This window comes from Sphaerodactylus townsendi, unplaced genomic scaffold (assembly GCF_021028975.2).
Source record: "Sphaerodactylus townsendi isolate TG3544 unplaced genomic scaffold, MPM_Stown_v2.3 scaffold_435, whole genome shotgun sequence".
Classification (NCBI taxonomy): domain Eukaryota; kingdom Metazoa; phylum Chordata; class Lepidosauria; order Squamata; family Sphaerodactylidae; genus Sphaerodactylus; species Sphaerodactylus townsendi.
The window spans coordinates 1-13,580 of NW_025950622.1; the positions used below are offsets into that span (position 1 = coordinate 1).

Consider the following 13,580-nt stretch of genomic DNA (forward strand, 5'->3'; position numbering starts at 1 on the left):
AAAAGGGACGAAAAGGAAGAAGGGAAGGGAAAAGGACATAACTGAGAAGGATGGGAGGAAGAGGGAATAAAGGGGAAAAGGAGAAAAAAGGAAAATACTTGTCAGGTCGCACAAAGAGCATTGGTGTATCCTATGATGGTGACCCGGATTTAACACACACGATTGAAAACCCCACTTGTTAGTAAGCCCTTCTGTTGGTAGACGACTGTTAGTGGTGATGGCCACTAACCTGGATAGCTTTAAAAAGGGCTTGGACAGATTTATGGAGAAGTCAATCTATGGCTACCAATCTTGATCCTCCTTGATCTCAGATTGCAAATGCCTTAGCAGACCAGGTGCTCAGAAGCAGCAGCAGCAGCAGCAGGCCGTTGCTTTCAAATCCTGCACGTGAGCTCCCAAAGGCACCTGGTGGGCCACTGCGAGTAGCAGAGAGCTGGACTAGATGGACTCTGGTCTGATCCAGCAGACTAGTTCTTATGTTCTTATGTCACGTTTCCATCAAGTTCGCCATCTGTGACTAATGATATCCCTGCAGTGTCCTACAAGAAGAACAACAGCTACCGAAAACCCAGCCTGGAAAGGCCTCAACTGAAGCCACCGACCCAGGTGTCCTCCACAAAAGCGACAGCAAGTGACAGACCGATTCATTGTGAGTGCGGAACTCCAGGAGGACATACCTGCTTGGCAGTCGTCCTCAGCCAGTCTTTGATGTCTTCTTCCTTCAGGGAGCAGCCCACAAAGACCAGGAAGAACTCCTGCAGTCCGCCGTGGTCTCGGCTCTCGTTTCTCAAATCAGGAGGAGGGCTCGGCCCCTCCTGAATGGGCACCAGGCTTAGCGAGTTGGAGGAAGTGTTGTGGCAGACTTCGACGAGCCGATCCGAATCTGACATAAGGTTGTAAACCAAGGGCTGATTTTAAAAACAGTGGACGCTCACACTGCCCCCTAATGAAATGCAAGTGCTGGTTCCTCACTGGGTCATAAAATTAAGGTTTGGGAGGTTGTTTTGCACTGCTATGCAAGCTAAACACAAAGGACCTTCATATAGGAGAGGCAGCATTGTGGTGTCCTGGACACCAGTTGGACATTCTGAATATCTGATGAGGATCCGGGAGACCCAGGTTCAAATCCAGACTCTGCCAATAAGCTTGCTGGGTAATGTTGGGTCAATCACAGGATATTGGCCCCTACCTGGTGGAACAGGCTTCCAGGTGAGATCAGGGCCCTGCGGGACTTACAAAGTTTCCGCAGGGCCTGTAAAACGGACCTGTTCGCGGGCGTTTGGCCAGCCTGGATGATGTCAACTAGCCATAAAAACATCCGGCCTCATGTGGGTTCATAAAGGGGAATAGAAGAGCTGAAGCCATCTATCGTTTAATATTTTATGTATTTTAGATAAATTATATATACGATGTTTTAAAGTTTTATTGTTGATGGAAACCGCCCTGAGCCTTCGGGGAGGGCGGTATATAAATATAACAAACAAACAAACAAATAAATATTAACAAGTTGGAATGGATCCAGAGGAGAGTGACAAAGATGGGTGACATGATAGCCATGTTTCAATACTTGAAGGGATGTCATGTTGAAGATGTGTGGTGCAGTTGTTTTCTGCTGCTCCAGAGAGTAGGACCAGGAGTCATGGGTTCAAGAGATTGCACCTAAACATCAGGAGGAACTTCCTGACAGTAAGAGCTGCTTGGCATTGGAATTTGATGCCTCAAAAGGTAGTGGAGCCTCCTGCTTTGGAAGTTTTTAAACAGAGGCTGGATGGCCATCTGTCGGGAGTGCTTTGAGTGTGTCTTCCTGCATAGCAGAGGGTTGGACTTGATGGCCCGTGGGGGGTCTCTTCCAACTCTATGATTCTATGAAATCCTTCTTCTTGAAAGAACTGTGACGGGCCCAAGGTCACCCCGCGGGCTTCATGTGGAGAAGTGGAGAAAGAACTCCAATTCATCCATGGGAACCTGCCAGTCATGTGGGGGAATCACACCTGATTCTCCAGATTAGAGTTCACCTGTAACCTACTTGGTGGGCGGAGAAAATGGTGGAGAGGAGAAAAGCATAAGCTGCTTTGGGACTCCAATGGGGAGAAAGGGAGAGAATAAATTTCTTTGGACCACACTGGGAGTTCTGGGAGCATGATTACATCAGAGATAGGCTCTGAGAACCATAGCAGGGGGAAAAAAGTAAAGGAAAGTGCATAATGATTACCTGAAAACTTTACTTTGCCCAAGATGTGGTATATGTTTCCAGAGAAAGGACTTGACTTAATGGAGGACTTCAGAGCTGTTTGAAAATTAAAAACACACACGTATATAACGTCATCATTCCGGCCTTCCTTGGTCATATATTGGGTGAGAAAGCCCAAAACAATTGCTTGAGATATAGTTATGGTTTGCATTACCTATTTAATTTAAAAAAACCTTTCAATTGGACAATTGCCTGCTCATTTGAGAGTGTTAATCCAGGACCATCCAAGTATATATAGGTTATAAATCTCAGATATCCCCTATCACACTCTGTCTCCAGCTAATCCCCCCCCCCCACACCCGAAGTAAGACTGCCTTCTTAAGATAACAACGAAGGCACACAGCTAACAACTTCACATAAGAACATAAGAACTAGCCTGCTGGATCAGACCAGAGTCCATCTAGTCCAGCACTCTGCTACTCGCAGTGGCCCACCAGGTGCCTTTGGGAGCTCACATGCAGGAGGTGAAAGCAGTGGCCTTCTGCTGCCTCTGCTCCTGAGCACCTGGTCTGCTAAGGCATTTGCAATCTGAGATCAAGGAGGATCAAGATTGGTAGCCAAAGATTGACTTCTCCTCCATAAATCTGTCCAAGCCCCTTTTTAAAGCTATCCAGGTTAGTGGCCATCACCACCTCCTGTGGCAGCATCTTCCAAACACCAATCACACGTTGCGTGAAGAAGTGTTTCCTTTTATTAGTCCTAATTCTTCCCCCCAGCATTTTCAATGAATGCTCCCTGGTTCTAGTATTGGGAGAAAGAGAGAAAAATTTCTCTCTGTCAACATTTTCTACCCCATGCATAATTTTATAGACTTCAATCATATCCCCCCTCAGATGTCTCCTCTCCAAACTAAAGAGTCCCAAACACTGCAGCCTCTCCTCATAGGGAAGGTGCTCCATTCCTTCAATCATCCTCGTTGCCCTTCTCTGCACTTTTTCTATCTCTTCGATATCCTTTTTGAGATGTGGCGACCAGAACTGAACACACTACTCCAAGTGCATTCGCACCACTGCTTTATATAAGGGCATGACAATCCTTGGAGTTTTATTATAAATTCCTTTCCTAACTATCCCCAGCGTAGAGTTTGCCTTTTTCACAGCTGCCATGCATTGAGTTGACATTCCCATGGAACTATGAAACGGCTGTCCTATGTCAACTGCCTCCCAACAAACAAAACCACTTTTCACCTTTACATTTGGCCACAAAGCGTGTTTTCTCCAGAGGACGGCTAAACCACACACAGATCTGGACCATGGGAGGGATGACTGAACCGGATCGAAATTTGCCTTCGTACCTGGATGTGAAAAATGAAACAAATCACATGCGGACGTTACTTCTCCAATCCTGGCCCAGGTCGAAGACCCTGCAAACAATTTCTGGAGCCTTTGGAAAGATGGGCTCTTCTTTAAAAAGCATCGACAGATGGTTTTCCCCAGCGAAACCTCATTCAGGGATTCTACCCAAATGGAGTGTGTAAAACAAATCGGAAGGAGACCCCTTTGGCCCCTAGACGGAGAATCATATGAGAAATGTGCCTGCCCAGAAATGCAGACTTGGGTGATTCTTTCAGTGGCAATGGAAAGAAAAATGGCGCTTGGATCCCGTGGATCTATTCTGCTAACACCAACAGAAAAATACTTCCTTGCTTCAGTGTTATGAGCCATTATTTGGAAATGCACCACAGGATCAAATTCTGTGGCCCTGCAACCATTTTCAAAAACCCCTATTTGTCAGCACTCTTGCCCTCAAAAATGCTTACTGGCTGCCATTTTGTGGTTATTCCATCTTTTTAAACTTCTTTTTTAAATTCGTAGCTATGAGGTTTCGAAGCGCTGTGCTGAAATTCACTAGGGGCCATGTCTACATAGCTATGAAGTCACAACCCCCTGAATTTAACATAAAAAAACCTGATAGAAATACCCTGTTTCCCTGAATATAAGACATCCCCAGAAAATAAGACGTAGTAGAGGTTTTGCTGAAGTGCGAAATATAAGGCATCCCCCAAAAGTAAGACGTAGCAAAGTTTTTGTTTGGAAGCATGCCTGACGAACAGAACACAGAAATATAAGACATCCCCTGAAAATAAGACATAGCGCATCTTTGGGAGCAAAAATTAATATAAGACACTGTCTTATTTTCGGGGAAGCACGGTACTGTGTGAGACGGCTGGCTCGAACTCAGAAAATGGCGCCAATGAGGAACACCAGGGACTGTGGAAAGGGGCGGGAAACATTTTAAAGGGATCGTAAAGTGTCACAACCCACTCCCTATGAAGTTACTAAATCTCAACTGTTTCGGAGGGATTCACGCTAGAGTTATTCACCCTCATCCAGAGGAACGAACCAGGCGGTGGCAGTTCTGCCCTCTTGACCGCCCCAATTTTGGCTAAAATTAACTTGAAAACGGAGAATCAAGAGAGCGAAAAGTTAATCGAACTGATATATCTAAATATGCTGATTGCAGAATTTCATTAACTAAGTGATTTAGTCAAAGAGATAGAATGAATGGGGGCACAGTTTAACGGCACTTTGTAACACGCGTGCCAATAAAAGCAGCAACATTTTGCAAAATAAGGAGTTTCTTACCAGCCAGGATAAGTTAAGTAGCGAGCAGTCAGCATCTGTGGGCTTGAAAAACTGCTTTCGGAGAGAATTAGTTCGATATCTTCATTCCTAGCCAGAGAGAAAGAAAGGTTTCAAAATGATCCACAAAGTTACTTGGCCAAATCGTAAGCACTGTGATCTATACTTTAGTCTGTCTCAGAAAAAAATGTTAGTAGAGTTGTATATTCCTGTGGGCCACAGAACACAATATGCTGGACCTTCTTTGTTGTAGAATGATCCACCTGGGTCCTAGGTCCTCCTAGTCCTGCTTGTAAAGTATTCGTGATAGTCGTTCAATGAACTATAAATGCTCTTGTATCAAAGTACCACGTCCAATAATACGCAAAATAATGGTTCTGACTAAGGCAGCGGGGAAAAATGAATGAGAATTCTCATATTCATTCAGGACTATATTCTAATGAGGAAGCATACAAGTTTCTCATCCGCTGCATTTCAACTGACCGTAGCAATACCTTTTTCTGAGACACAGTATACTGTGGTGTATAGTTTGCTGTTAAGTAGGGCTTGTTGTTTCCCTGATATGAGAAGTATTTTCCATTCCATTAGGTGTAATGCCCTGCCTTCTTCCTTTAGCCTTGGACGCCACCTTGGAATCCCACATAAAGAAAGGAAATGCCCGTGTGGCATGGGTTCTGTGGAAACAGTATCTCATATGCTGTTGAATTGTCCTTTTTATGAGATAGGTAGGAAGAAGCACATAATCCCCTTCCTGTATGGAAGTGAAGGCATTACAGATAAACAGAAGGTTATATATCTTTTAAACAGCCACAACGACGAGCTGTTGGAAGCGGTGGCTAAATTTTTTAATGGTGTTATTTTAACTGGCCAGAAGTTGTAAAGGCTGTTATTACCTTGCAATGTTAATCTTAAACTATTTATATGCCATTAAAGGTATTCGAAATCGAAATCGATTGAAGTATTTTCCAAGAGACCCAATAATCATTTTGTCAGACAGATTAACAACATGTTGTCGAAGGCTTTCACGGCCGGAATCACTGGGGGGTTGTGGGGTTTCGAAGCTGTATGGCGGTGTTCCAGTAGCATTTTCTCCTGATTATTCGCCTGCATCCCGGGCTGGCATCTTCGAGATGGAACACTGGAACACAGCCATACAGCCTGGAAACTCCACGACACCCCAGACCAACAACAGTCCCTTAACGCTGTAAGAAAAAGCTGACTGGAGTTTTCAGTTTTTTTAATATGTCCCTTTGGTGAACCACAGAGTCTCAGAATATATAGCTAGAGAAGAAGAGTTTGGAAGACGCGGACATGTCAACCGCTGAGCGGCAAAGGAGGAGGGGAGGAAGAGAGCTGGAACCAAATTTTCTCTTCTCTTCCAAAGAGGCAGGATTAGAGCAGAAGCACCTTTGAGACCACAAACATTTTCAGGGTATTTATTTATTTATATTTCAAATTTGTATCCCACCCTATACCTCCAGGGCTCAGGGCGGCTCGCCACAATTCATAAATACAATCCATAAAAACGTTTAAAACAGAGCGATACAAAAACTAAAATACAATAATGCCCAGAAACAATATACGCTGCAGGAGCACTACAAAAATAGATGGCAACGTAATCCCTTCCGACTCACCCTGTTCCCCCTCCTCCCACCCCCCAGCTTTCCTTTCCAATGGACATCTAAGTAACTTACAACATTGTTCTCCCCTCACAACAACCAACATGCAAGGTTGTTGTGCGTGAGAGAAAATGAGAGATTGCCAAAATTCACCAAGCAAGCTTCCATGAAAGGACGGAGATTCAAAAGTGATTTTCCCATCTACTCAATCTCAACAGCCTAACCACTGGGCCAGGTGAGTTTCAGGTTCTTTAGGTAAAAGCTGAGATCCTTTTGGATGTCTTTATAGATCCTTTTGGATGTCTTTATAGAAGTCTATAAAATTATGCATGGGGTAGAAAATGTTGACAGAGAGAAATTTTTCTCTCTTTCTCACAATACTAGAACCAGGGGGCATCCATTGAAAATTCTGGGGGGAAGAATTAGGACTAATAAAAGGAAACACTTCTTCACGCAACGTGTGATTGGTGTTTGGAAGATGCTGCCACAGGAGGTGGTGATGGCCACTAACCTGGATAGCTTTAAAAAGGGGCTTGGACAGATTTATGGAGGAGAAGTCGATCTATGGCTACCAATATTGATCCTCCTTGATCTCAGATTGCAAATGCCTTAGCAGACCAGGTGCTCGGGAGCAGCAGCAGCAGGCCATTGCTTTCACATCCTGCATGTGAGCTCCCAAAGGCATCTGGTGGGCCACTGCGAGCAGCAGAGTGCTGCACTAGATGGACTCTGGTCTGATCCAGCAGGCTAGTTCTTATGTCTTCATGGGCTTCCTTCAAAGCTCACCTCATCAGAGAACTTTCACCTCTCAAAAACCCATACCCCGAAAATCTCTTTTGTCTCTACGGTGCTACTGGACTTTCAACCTTACCTGGTCACAACCCCGTTTTCCGCCAGGATAAATGAGATGGCCGGGTTCGCTGCTCGGATGAGCTGCTGGAGCTGGACTAGCGGCGGGTTCCTCTGCTCGGCTGTCTGGCTCGTGAAGACCACGTTGCTCACCAAACCTGCGTGTGGACACTAGCGGTGAACTTGCCCCTTCAAACCCAACTTTTTCAAGATGACCTGCTTAGGGTGGATGTCAGGAAAGCTGCCGATTTCTTCTAGTCTCAAAGCAGCTTACAAACTCCATCCCTTTTCTCTCCACAACAGTCACCTGGTGAGGTAGGTGGGGCTGGGAGAGTTCTGAGGGAAACGTGACTGGTCCGAGGTCACTCAGCAGGCTTCATGTGGAGGAGCAGGGAAATAAATCCAGTTCATGAGATTAAGAGTCCACAGTTTATGTGGAAGGAGTGGGGAATCGAACCTGGTTCTCCAGAGTCCACCGCTTTTAGCCATCACACCACTCTGGCTCCCAAGTGGAACAGAGTTGAGGGTTTGAGATCCAGTCCTTCTAGTGGACCTCTTTAAGACACAGCAACAAAACCCTTTTTCTTCTACACTTTTCCGTTGCCACGAGAGAGAGAAGAACAAGAGTTTTGGATTTATATCCCCCCTTTCTCTCCTGTAGGAGACTCAAAGGGGCTTACAATCTCCTTGCCCTTCCCCCCTCACAACAAACACCCTGTGAGGTGGGTGGGGCTGAGAGAGCTCCGAGAAGCTGTGACTAGCCCAAGGTCACCCAGCTGGCGTGTGTGGGAGTGTACAGGCTCATCTGAATTCCCCAGATAAGCCTCCACAGCTCAGGCGGCAGAGCGGGGAATCAAACCCGGTTCCTCCAGATTAGATAGAGAGGAATTTTGAGGGAATGGAGCAGCCACTCTTGGGTTGAGTGTGCCTGGCTTCCCACAGCCTTCAACTGTGCTGAACCCAAGATTGTCTCTCGATGCTTAGTTTTTGTAGGAGGGGGGAGAAAAGAAACGAAAGCCGATTTCCCACCCTGCCTAGACCTGACAAGTTCTACCTTGAACAGCGTGAGAATGTAGCACCAACCGCCATGGGTTACCTCAAAGACTTACATGACTTTATTCTCACTGGAAATTTTTAAAATAGGATTTACCTTGTGAACACTGGTCCAGGAACTTGGGGAAAAGATATCTGGAAGCAGAGAAAGAGACACAAGAGGAAGCAAAATCTTAAATGCTGCTGACTTTAGGACGGAAGTCTGCAACCTGCGGCTCTCCAGATGTTCATGGACTACAATTCCCATCAGCCCCTGCCAGCATGGCCAATTGGGAATTGTAGTCCATGAACATCTGGAGTGCCATAGGTTCGCCACCACTGCTGTAGACTTTGCCACTGAAAGTAGCCATTCGCTCCCGGGGAAATGGTCCCTGCAGTCTGGAGATGAACTGTGACTCCAGGGGACCTCCTGGCCCCACCTGGAGGTTGGCAAGTCTGGATATTTGGAAGGGAGCCGAGTGAATCTCCCTAGCTGCGTTCTCAGATTTTAGAAAATGCTGCTTCCCAAAGTTGCATGATGGGATTTGTAGTCCATGAACATCTGGAGAGCCGCAGGTTGCAGACTGCTTCAGGAGATGCCGACGGGCTCTGTGCTAAGCCGTGTTAACTGACATGGGTTGGGAGAGCCAGATTTGCTGGTTAAGCAAAAGAGGACTGCGTCCCACTCCTCCTGAGCAGGCAAGAGCTGCAGGCAGCAGTCCGGAGGGGGAGGGGGGGCGCAAAAGCAGGGGAGGGCTCATGGCCAGGATGCCCATGCAGTTGAAAGGACCAGGCAATGTGAAAAGCCTCTACTGCTGAGCCCTGCAACATTTGGAAGCTCCTCATCTTGAAACTGGCGAGCTCTCACTCGGGAGGCGACATTCGGCCTCCTCGCAAACTCCCTTGTCAGGCTGATAAATACTTTGCTTTCCGGATCCGACTGAGCCAACATCACTTTTCAAGATTAGTTTTCCGCTCCGTGGAGCCCACTCTATTTGCCTTGCCCTACTGCAAGTTCCCGGAGTCCAAATCGAGTGCAGGGAACCACCTCCCTGTGCTTAGCAATATGAGTCTAGCTTGCACGTGTCCACTCGATCAGCAGCTCCCCAATATTACTGGCTTCGAGCGCGTACCTGTGCTCCATGTAGCAGCTCAGCGGTTCCACGCAAGTGGAGATGGCGCCAATGATAAAAGCGGCTTTGACCTCTGCGTCCGGGTGAGTCTGCAGGGCCTGCACCACGTCGATCACGTCTGTGTATCTGCGGAGGGAACAAAGGGGAGGACCTGTGAAGTGGAAGGCCAGATGGGAACCGGGCCACCGTCAGCTGACCTGGGCCGTGGACACGATAAAGCCCAATTCCAGGAACAGCTCGTGGCCTGGTTCCTGAGGCGAAACACATTTGGCATCACGACAGCGACTGAGGCAAGGTGTTTAGATCGGAAGCAGAAGGAAGAGAAGAAGAAGGAGAAGATAAGAGTTTGGATTTATATCCCCCTTTCTCTCCTATAAGGAGACTCAAAGGGTATTGTCGAAGACTTTTGTGGCCAAAATCACTGACGTGTGTGGTTCCCGGGCTGTATGGCCGTGTTCTAGTAGCATGCTATTAGAACACGGCCATACAGCCTGGAAACCACACAACACCGCAGAGACTCAAAGGGGCTTACAATCTCCTTTCCCTTCCCCGCACCCACAACAAACACCCTGTGAGGTGGGTGGGGCTGAGAGACCTCCGAAGAACTGAGACTAGCCCAAGTTCACCCAGCTGGCATGTGTTGGAGTGCACAAGCTAATCTGGTTCCCCAGATAAGCCTCCACTGTTCAAGTGGCAGAGCGGGAAATCAAATCCAGTTCTGCAGATTAGAGTGCACCTGCTCTGAACCACTACACCACACTGGCTCTCCATCGTGCTGGATCCAACCAAAGGCCCATCACGTCTAGTGTTCTGTTCCTGCTAGGAAGCCCACGAGAAGCATCACAATGCCAACGCCCTCCTGCCTGTGCTCCCCAGCAACTGATGTGAGGAGGTTTACTACCTCTTGTACTGGAGTGAGAAGATATCCATCGTGGCTAGTAGCCACTGATATCCCAGTCATCCATGGATTTGTATTGTCGAAGGCTTTCACGTCGAATCATTAGTGTTGCGGGTATGTATTTTCTAGTAGCATTTCTGATGCTGTTGTGATTCCAGGGCTGGCATCTTCAGAGGATCCTCTTGAAGATGCCAGCCACAGATGCATAAACATCAGAGCTTAATGTTGTGAACACGGCCATACAGCCCGGAAACCACACAGCACCCCATCCATGAATTTGTTTGTGTCCCTTTTAATGAGATCATAAGAAGAGCCCTGCTGGATCAGACCAATGGCCCCTCTACGCCAAAATCCTTTCCCACACAATGGCCAGAGGGCAACCAAGCAAACAAGGTATGGTGTGCAACATGGAAACAAGAAGAACAGAATACCAGGGTCGTAACCCAAAAGAAGGCAATGGCAAACCACCACCTAATTACTTTTGCTTTGAAAACCGTACGGCAGTGATGGCGAACCTATGGCACGGGTGCCAGAGATGGCACTCGGAGCCCTCTCTGTGGGCACGCGTGCACAGAGTTCATCATGTGGGAGGCAGAAAATCACACACACACACACACACACAACTAGGCTGGCCGGGGCCACTGAGCTCAATGTGCGCGCACCATGGTGAGTAGGGAGGACTCGGCTGGCAGACCTGGTGCCTGTGCTCCGGGTGGCTGCTGCCCGAGGGGCGGGCACAGAGGAGGCAGAGATGCTAGAGAGGCACAGAGCAGTGCATGCGGGACTTGCTGGAGGCTAGAGCAGGCTGGCCCCTGCTCGAGCGGGTGGGGCAGAGGAAGAGGGAGCCAACTGTTTTTTTCTAAACTAAAACTTCAGCATTCAGGTTAAATTGCTGGGTTGGCACTTTGCGATAAATAAGTGGGTTTTGGGCTGCAATTTGGGCACTCGGTCTCAAAAAGGTTCGCCATCACTGCCCTACGGGGTCACCATAAGTCAGCTGTGACTTGACCGCAAAATAATCATAATCAGAAACTATGATCTTATGCTGTCAAAAGGTCAAAATATTGTGTGCTGTGTGTCTCCTGTGTACATTTCAGCTACAACACATCAAAAAGAATGTTCTCAGCCTCTGGAGGCAACCCCCCCCCCCTCCAAAGCATTTTTAAAGGGCTTATTTTGTGTCTTACAAATGGAACCTGGGACTCAGCTACTCAACATTTTAAGTGGAAATGCATCTAGGTGTTCTTTAAGATGCCGAAGTTTAGTCTGGAATGCCACTGGGCACGAGAACTTTTCCCTGAGAAAGGTTTCACGGTGCTCCAGTCAAGGGACAACGCTCGTCCAACCTTCTTCCGCAGTGTGTTCGTTACCCCTTCAGATCAAAAGCAGTGGATCCAAAATACAGGATGGAAAAGTGCTTTCAGGCACCGGAAGAAGCAGCCAGAGAGCTTTTCACTTGACATCTTGGGACTACTTGGAACACATTTGACTTTACGACCTCCCATACTCAAAGCCTGAGATTTATTACGCCAGGCACAGGTATTTCACTCTTGCGTCTGAAGGCTTTAGAAAAGATAAGAAAAAAGGGGAAAAGGCTTTCTCCCCGGGCATCTGTTCAGTTGTTGGGGTTTGTTTTGTGGAACACGTGCACTGGTGGCAAAAGACAAAAAGCATCTAGACATAAGAACATAAGAACAAGCCAGCTGGATCAGACCAGAGTCCATCTAGTCCAGCTCTCTGCTACTCGCAGTGGCCCACCAGGTGCCTTTGGGAGCTCACATGCAGGATGTGAACGCAATGGCCTTCTGCGGCTGTTGCTCCCGAGCACCTGGTCTGCTAAGGCATTTGCAATCTCAGATCAAAGAGGATCAAGATTGGTAGCCATAGATTGACTTCTCCTCTACAAATCTGTCCAAGCCCTTTTTAAAGCTATCCAGGTGAGTGGCCATCACCACCTCCTGTGGCAGCATCTTCCAAACACCAATCACACGTTGCGTGAAGAAGTGTTTCCTTTTATTAGTCCTAATTCTTCCCCCCAGCATTTTCAATGGATGCCCCCTGGTTCTAGTATTGTGAGAAAGAGAGAACAATTTCTCTCTGTCAACATTTTCTACCCCATGCATAATTTTATAGGACTCTCGGACCTCATATCCCCCCTCAGCCGTCTCCTCTCCAAACTAAGGAGTCCCAAACGCTGCAGCCTCTCCTCATAGGGAAGGTGCTCCAGTCCCTCAATCATCCTCGTTGCCCTTCTCTGCACTTTTTCTATCTCCTCAATATCCTTTTTGAGGTGTGGCGACCAGAACTGAACACAGTACTCCAAGTGCGGTCGCACCACTGCTTTATATAAGGGCATGACAATCCTTGCAGTTTTATTCTCAATTCCTTCCCTAATTATCCCCAGCATAGAGTTTGCCTTTTTCACAGCTGCCATGCATTGAGTTGACATTCCCATGGAACATTTTAAAAGGTGTGCCCCTCACAACATGGATCACGGCTAAGTGGTTTTTAAATCAACTACACAGTTCTTCCCCCACCCCAAGTTTTGATTTGTTTGCAAACCTGGAAATCCGCCCTCCTCGTTTGTAGGAGTACTTCTCCTATCTGCACATGGCCCCACAGTTTAGATTTTTTGACCCGCACTGCATGTTAGCTGTACAAACAATGCGTACGAAGGTAACTGCTAGCCACATTCCGTACACAGCTTGAAGACGGCTCCTTACCCTTGCAGAACTACCAGTAACCTCATTTTTTTCCGGCTGTAGGCTGAGAGGCGAGCACTTCGGCTGTGCTGAGATTCCAGAACGCTTGTCAAGTACTTTTGGAAGTGGGCAGCGCTGAAGCATTCGGGGCTGTCCATTGTTTGGCGATAAACTAGCCACCTAAAAAAAAAATAACACAAACATAATATAGTCCAGTCATTTCTGCTGCTTTCTGTATCGGTACAAGCTTGCCGCATTTTGCCCCTGCTGTTCTCCAAACCATAAGCATCAAACAGAAAGTTCAACTTGAACTTTGTTCAAGTTGAACAAAAAGCACTGACAGTCTGACAATTCAAGAGAGGCTGTCAAGAGATTTGGCCTCAAAGAAGCAGCCTGGAATGGCAGCACATTTATTTAGAGGCCAGAGGGTGACGGGCTCTTCAACTGGGGGCTCAAAGGGGTCTAGGGCAGTGGTGGCGAACCTATGGCACGGGTGCCAGAGGTGGCACTCAGA

At 47.3% G+C, this 13,580-nt stretch overlaps 1 protein-coding gene across 1 annotated transcript; it reads right to left on the reverse strand.

Moving 5' to 3' along the window:
* Positions 1-677: 677 nt before the first annotated feature.
* Positions 678-13,246, reverse strand: DNAAF9 (dynein axonemal assembly factor 9; the record flags this gene model as incomplete). The annotated part of the gene is made up of 8 exons (XM_048483028.1): positions 678-883; positions 2,213-2,287; positions 3,439-3,545; positions 4,837-4,923; positions 7,324-7,459; positions 8,452-8,489; positions 9,467-9,592; positions 13,088-13,246. Coding segments are annotated over 8 exons (934 nt in total), but the record flags the coding sequence as incomplete, so codon positions are not given.
* Between the last annotated feature and the right edge of the window lie 334 nt (positions 13,247-13,580).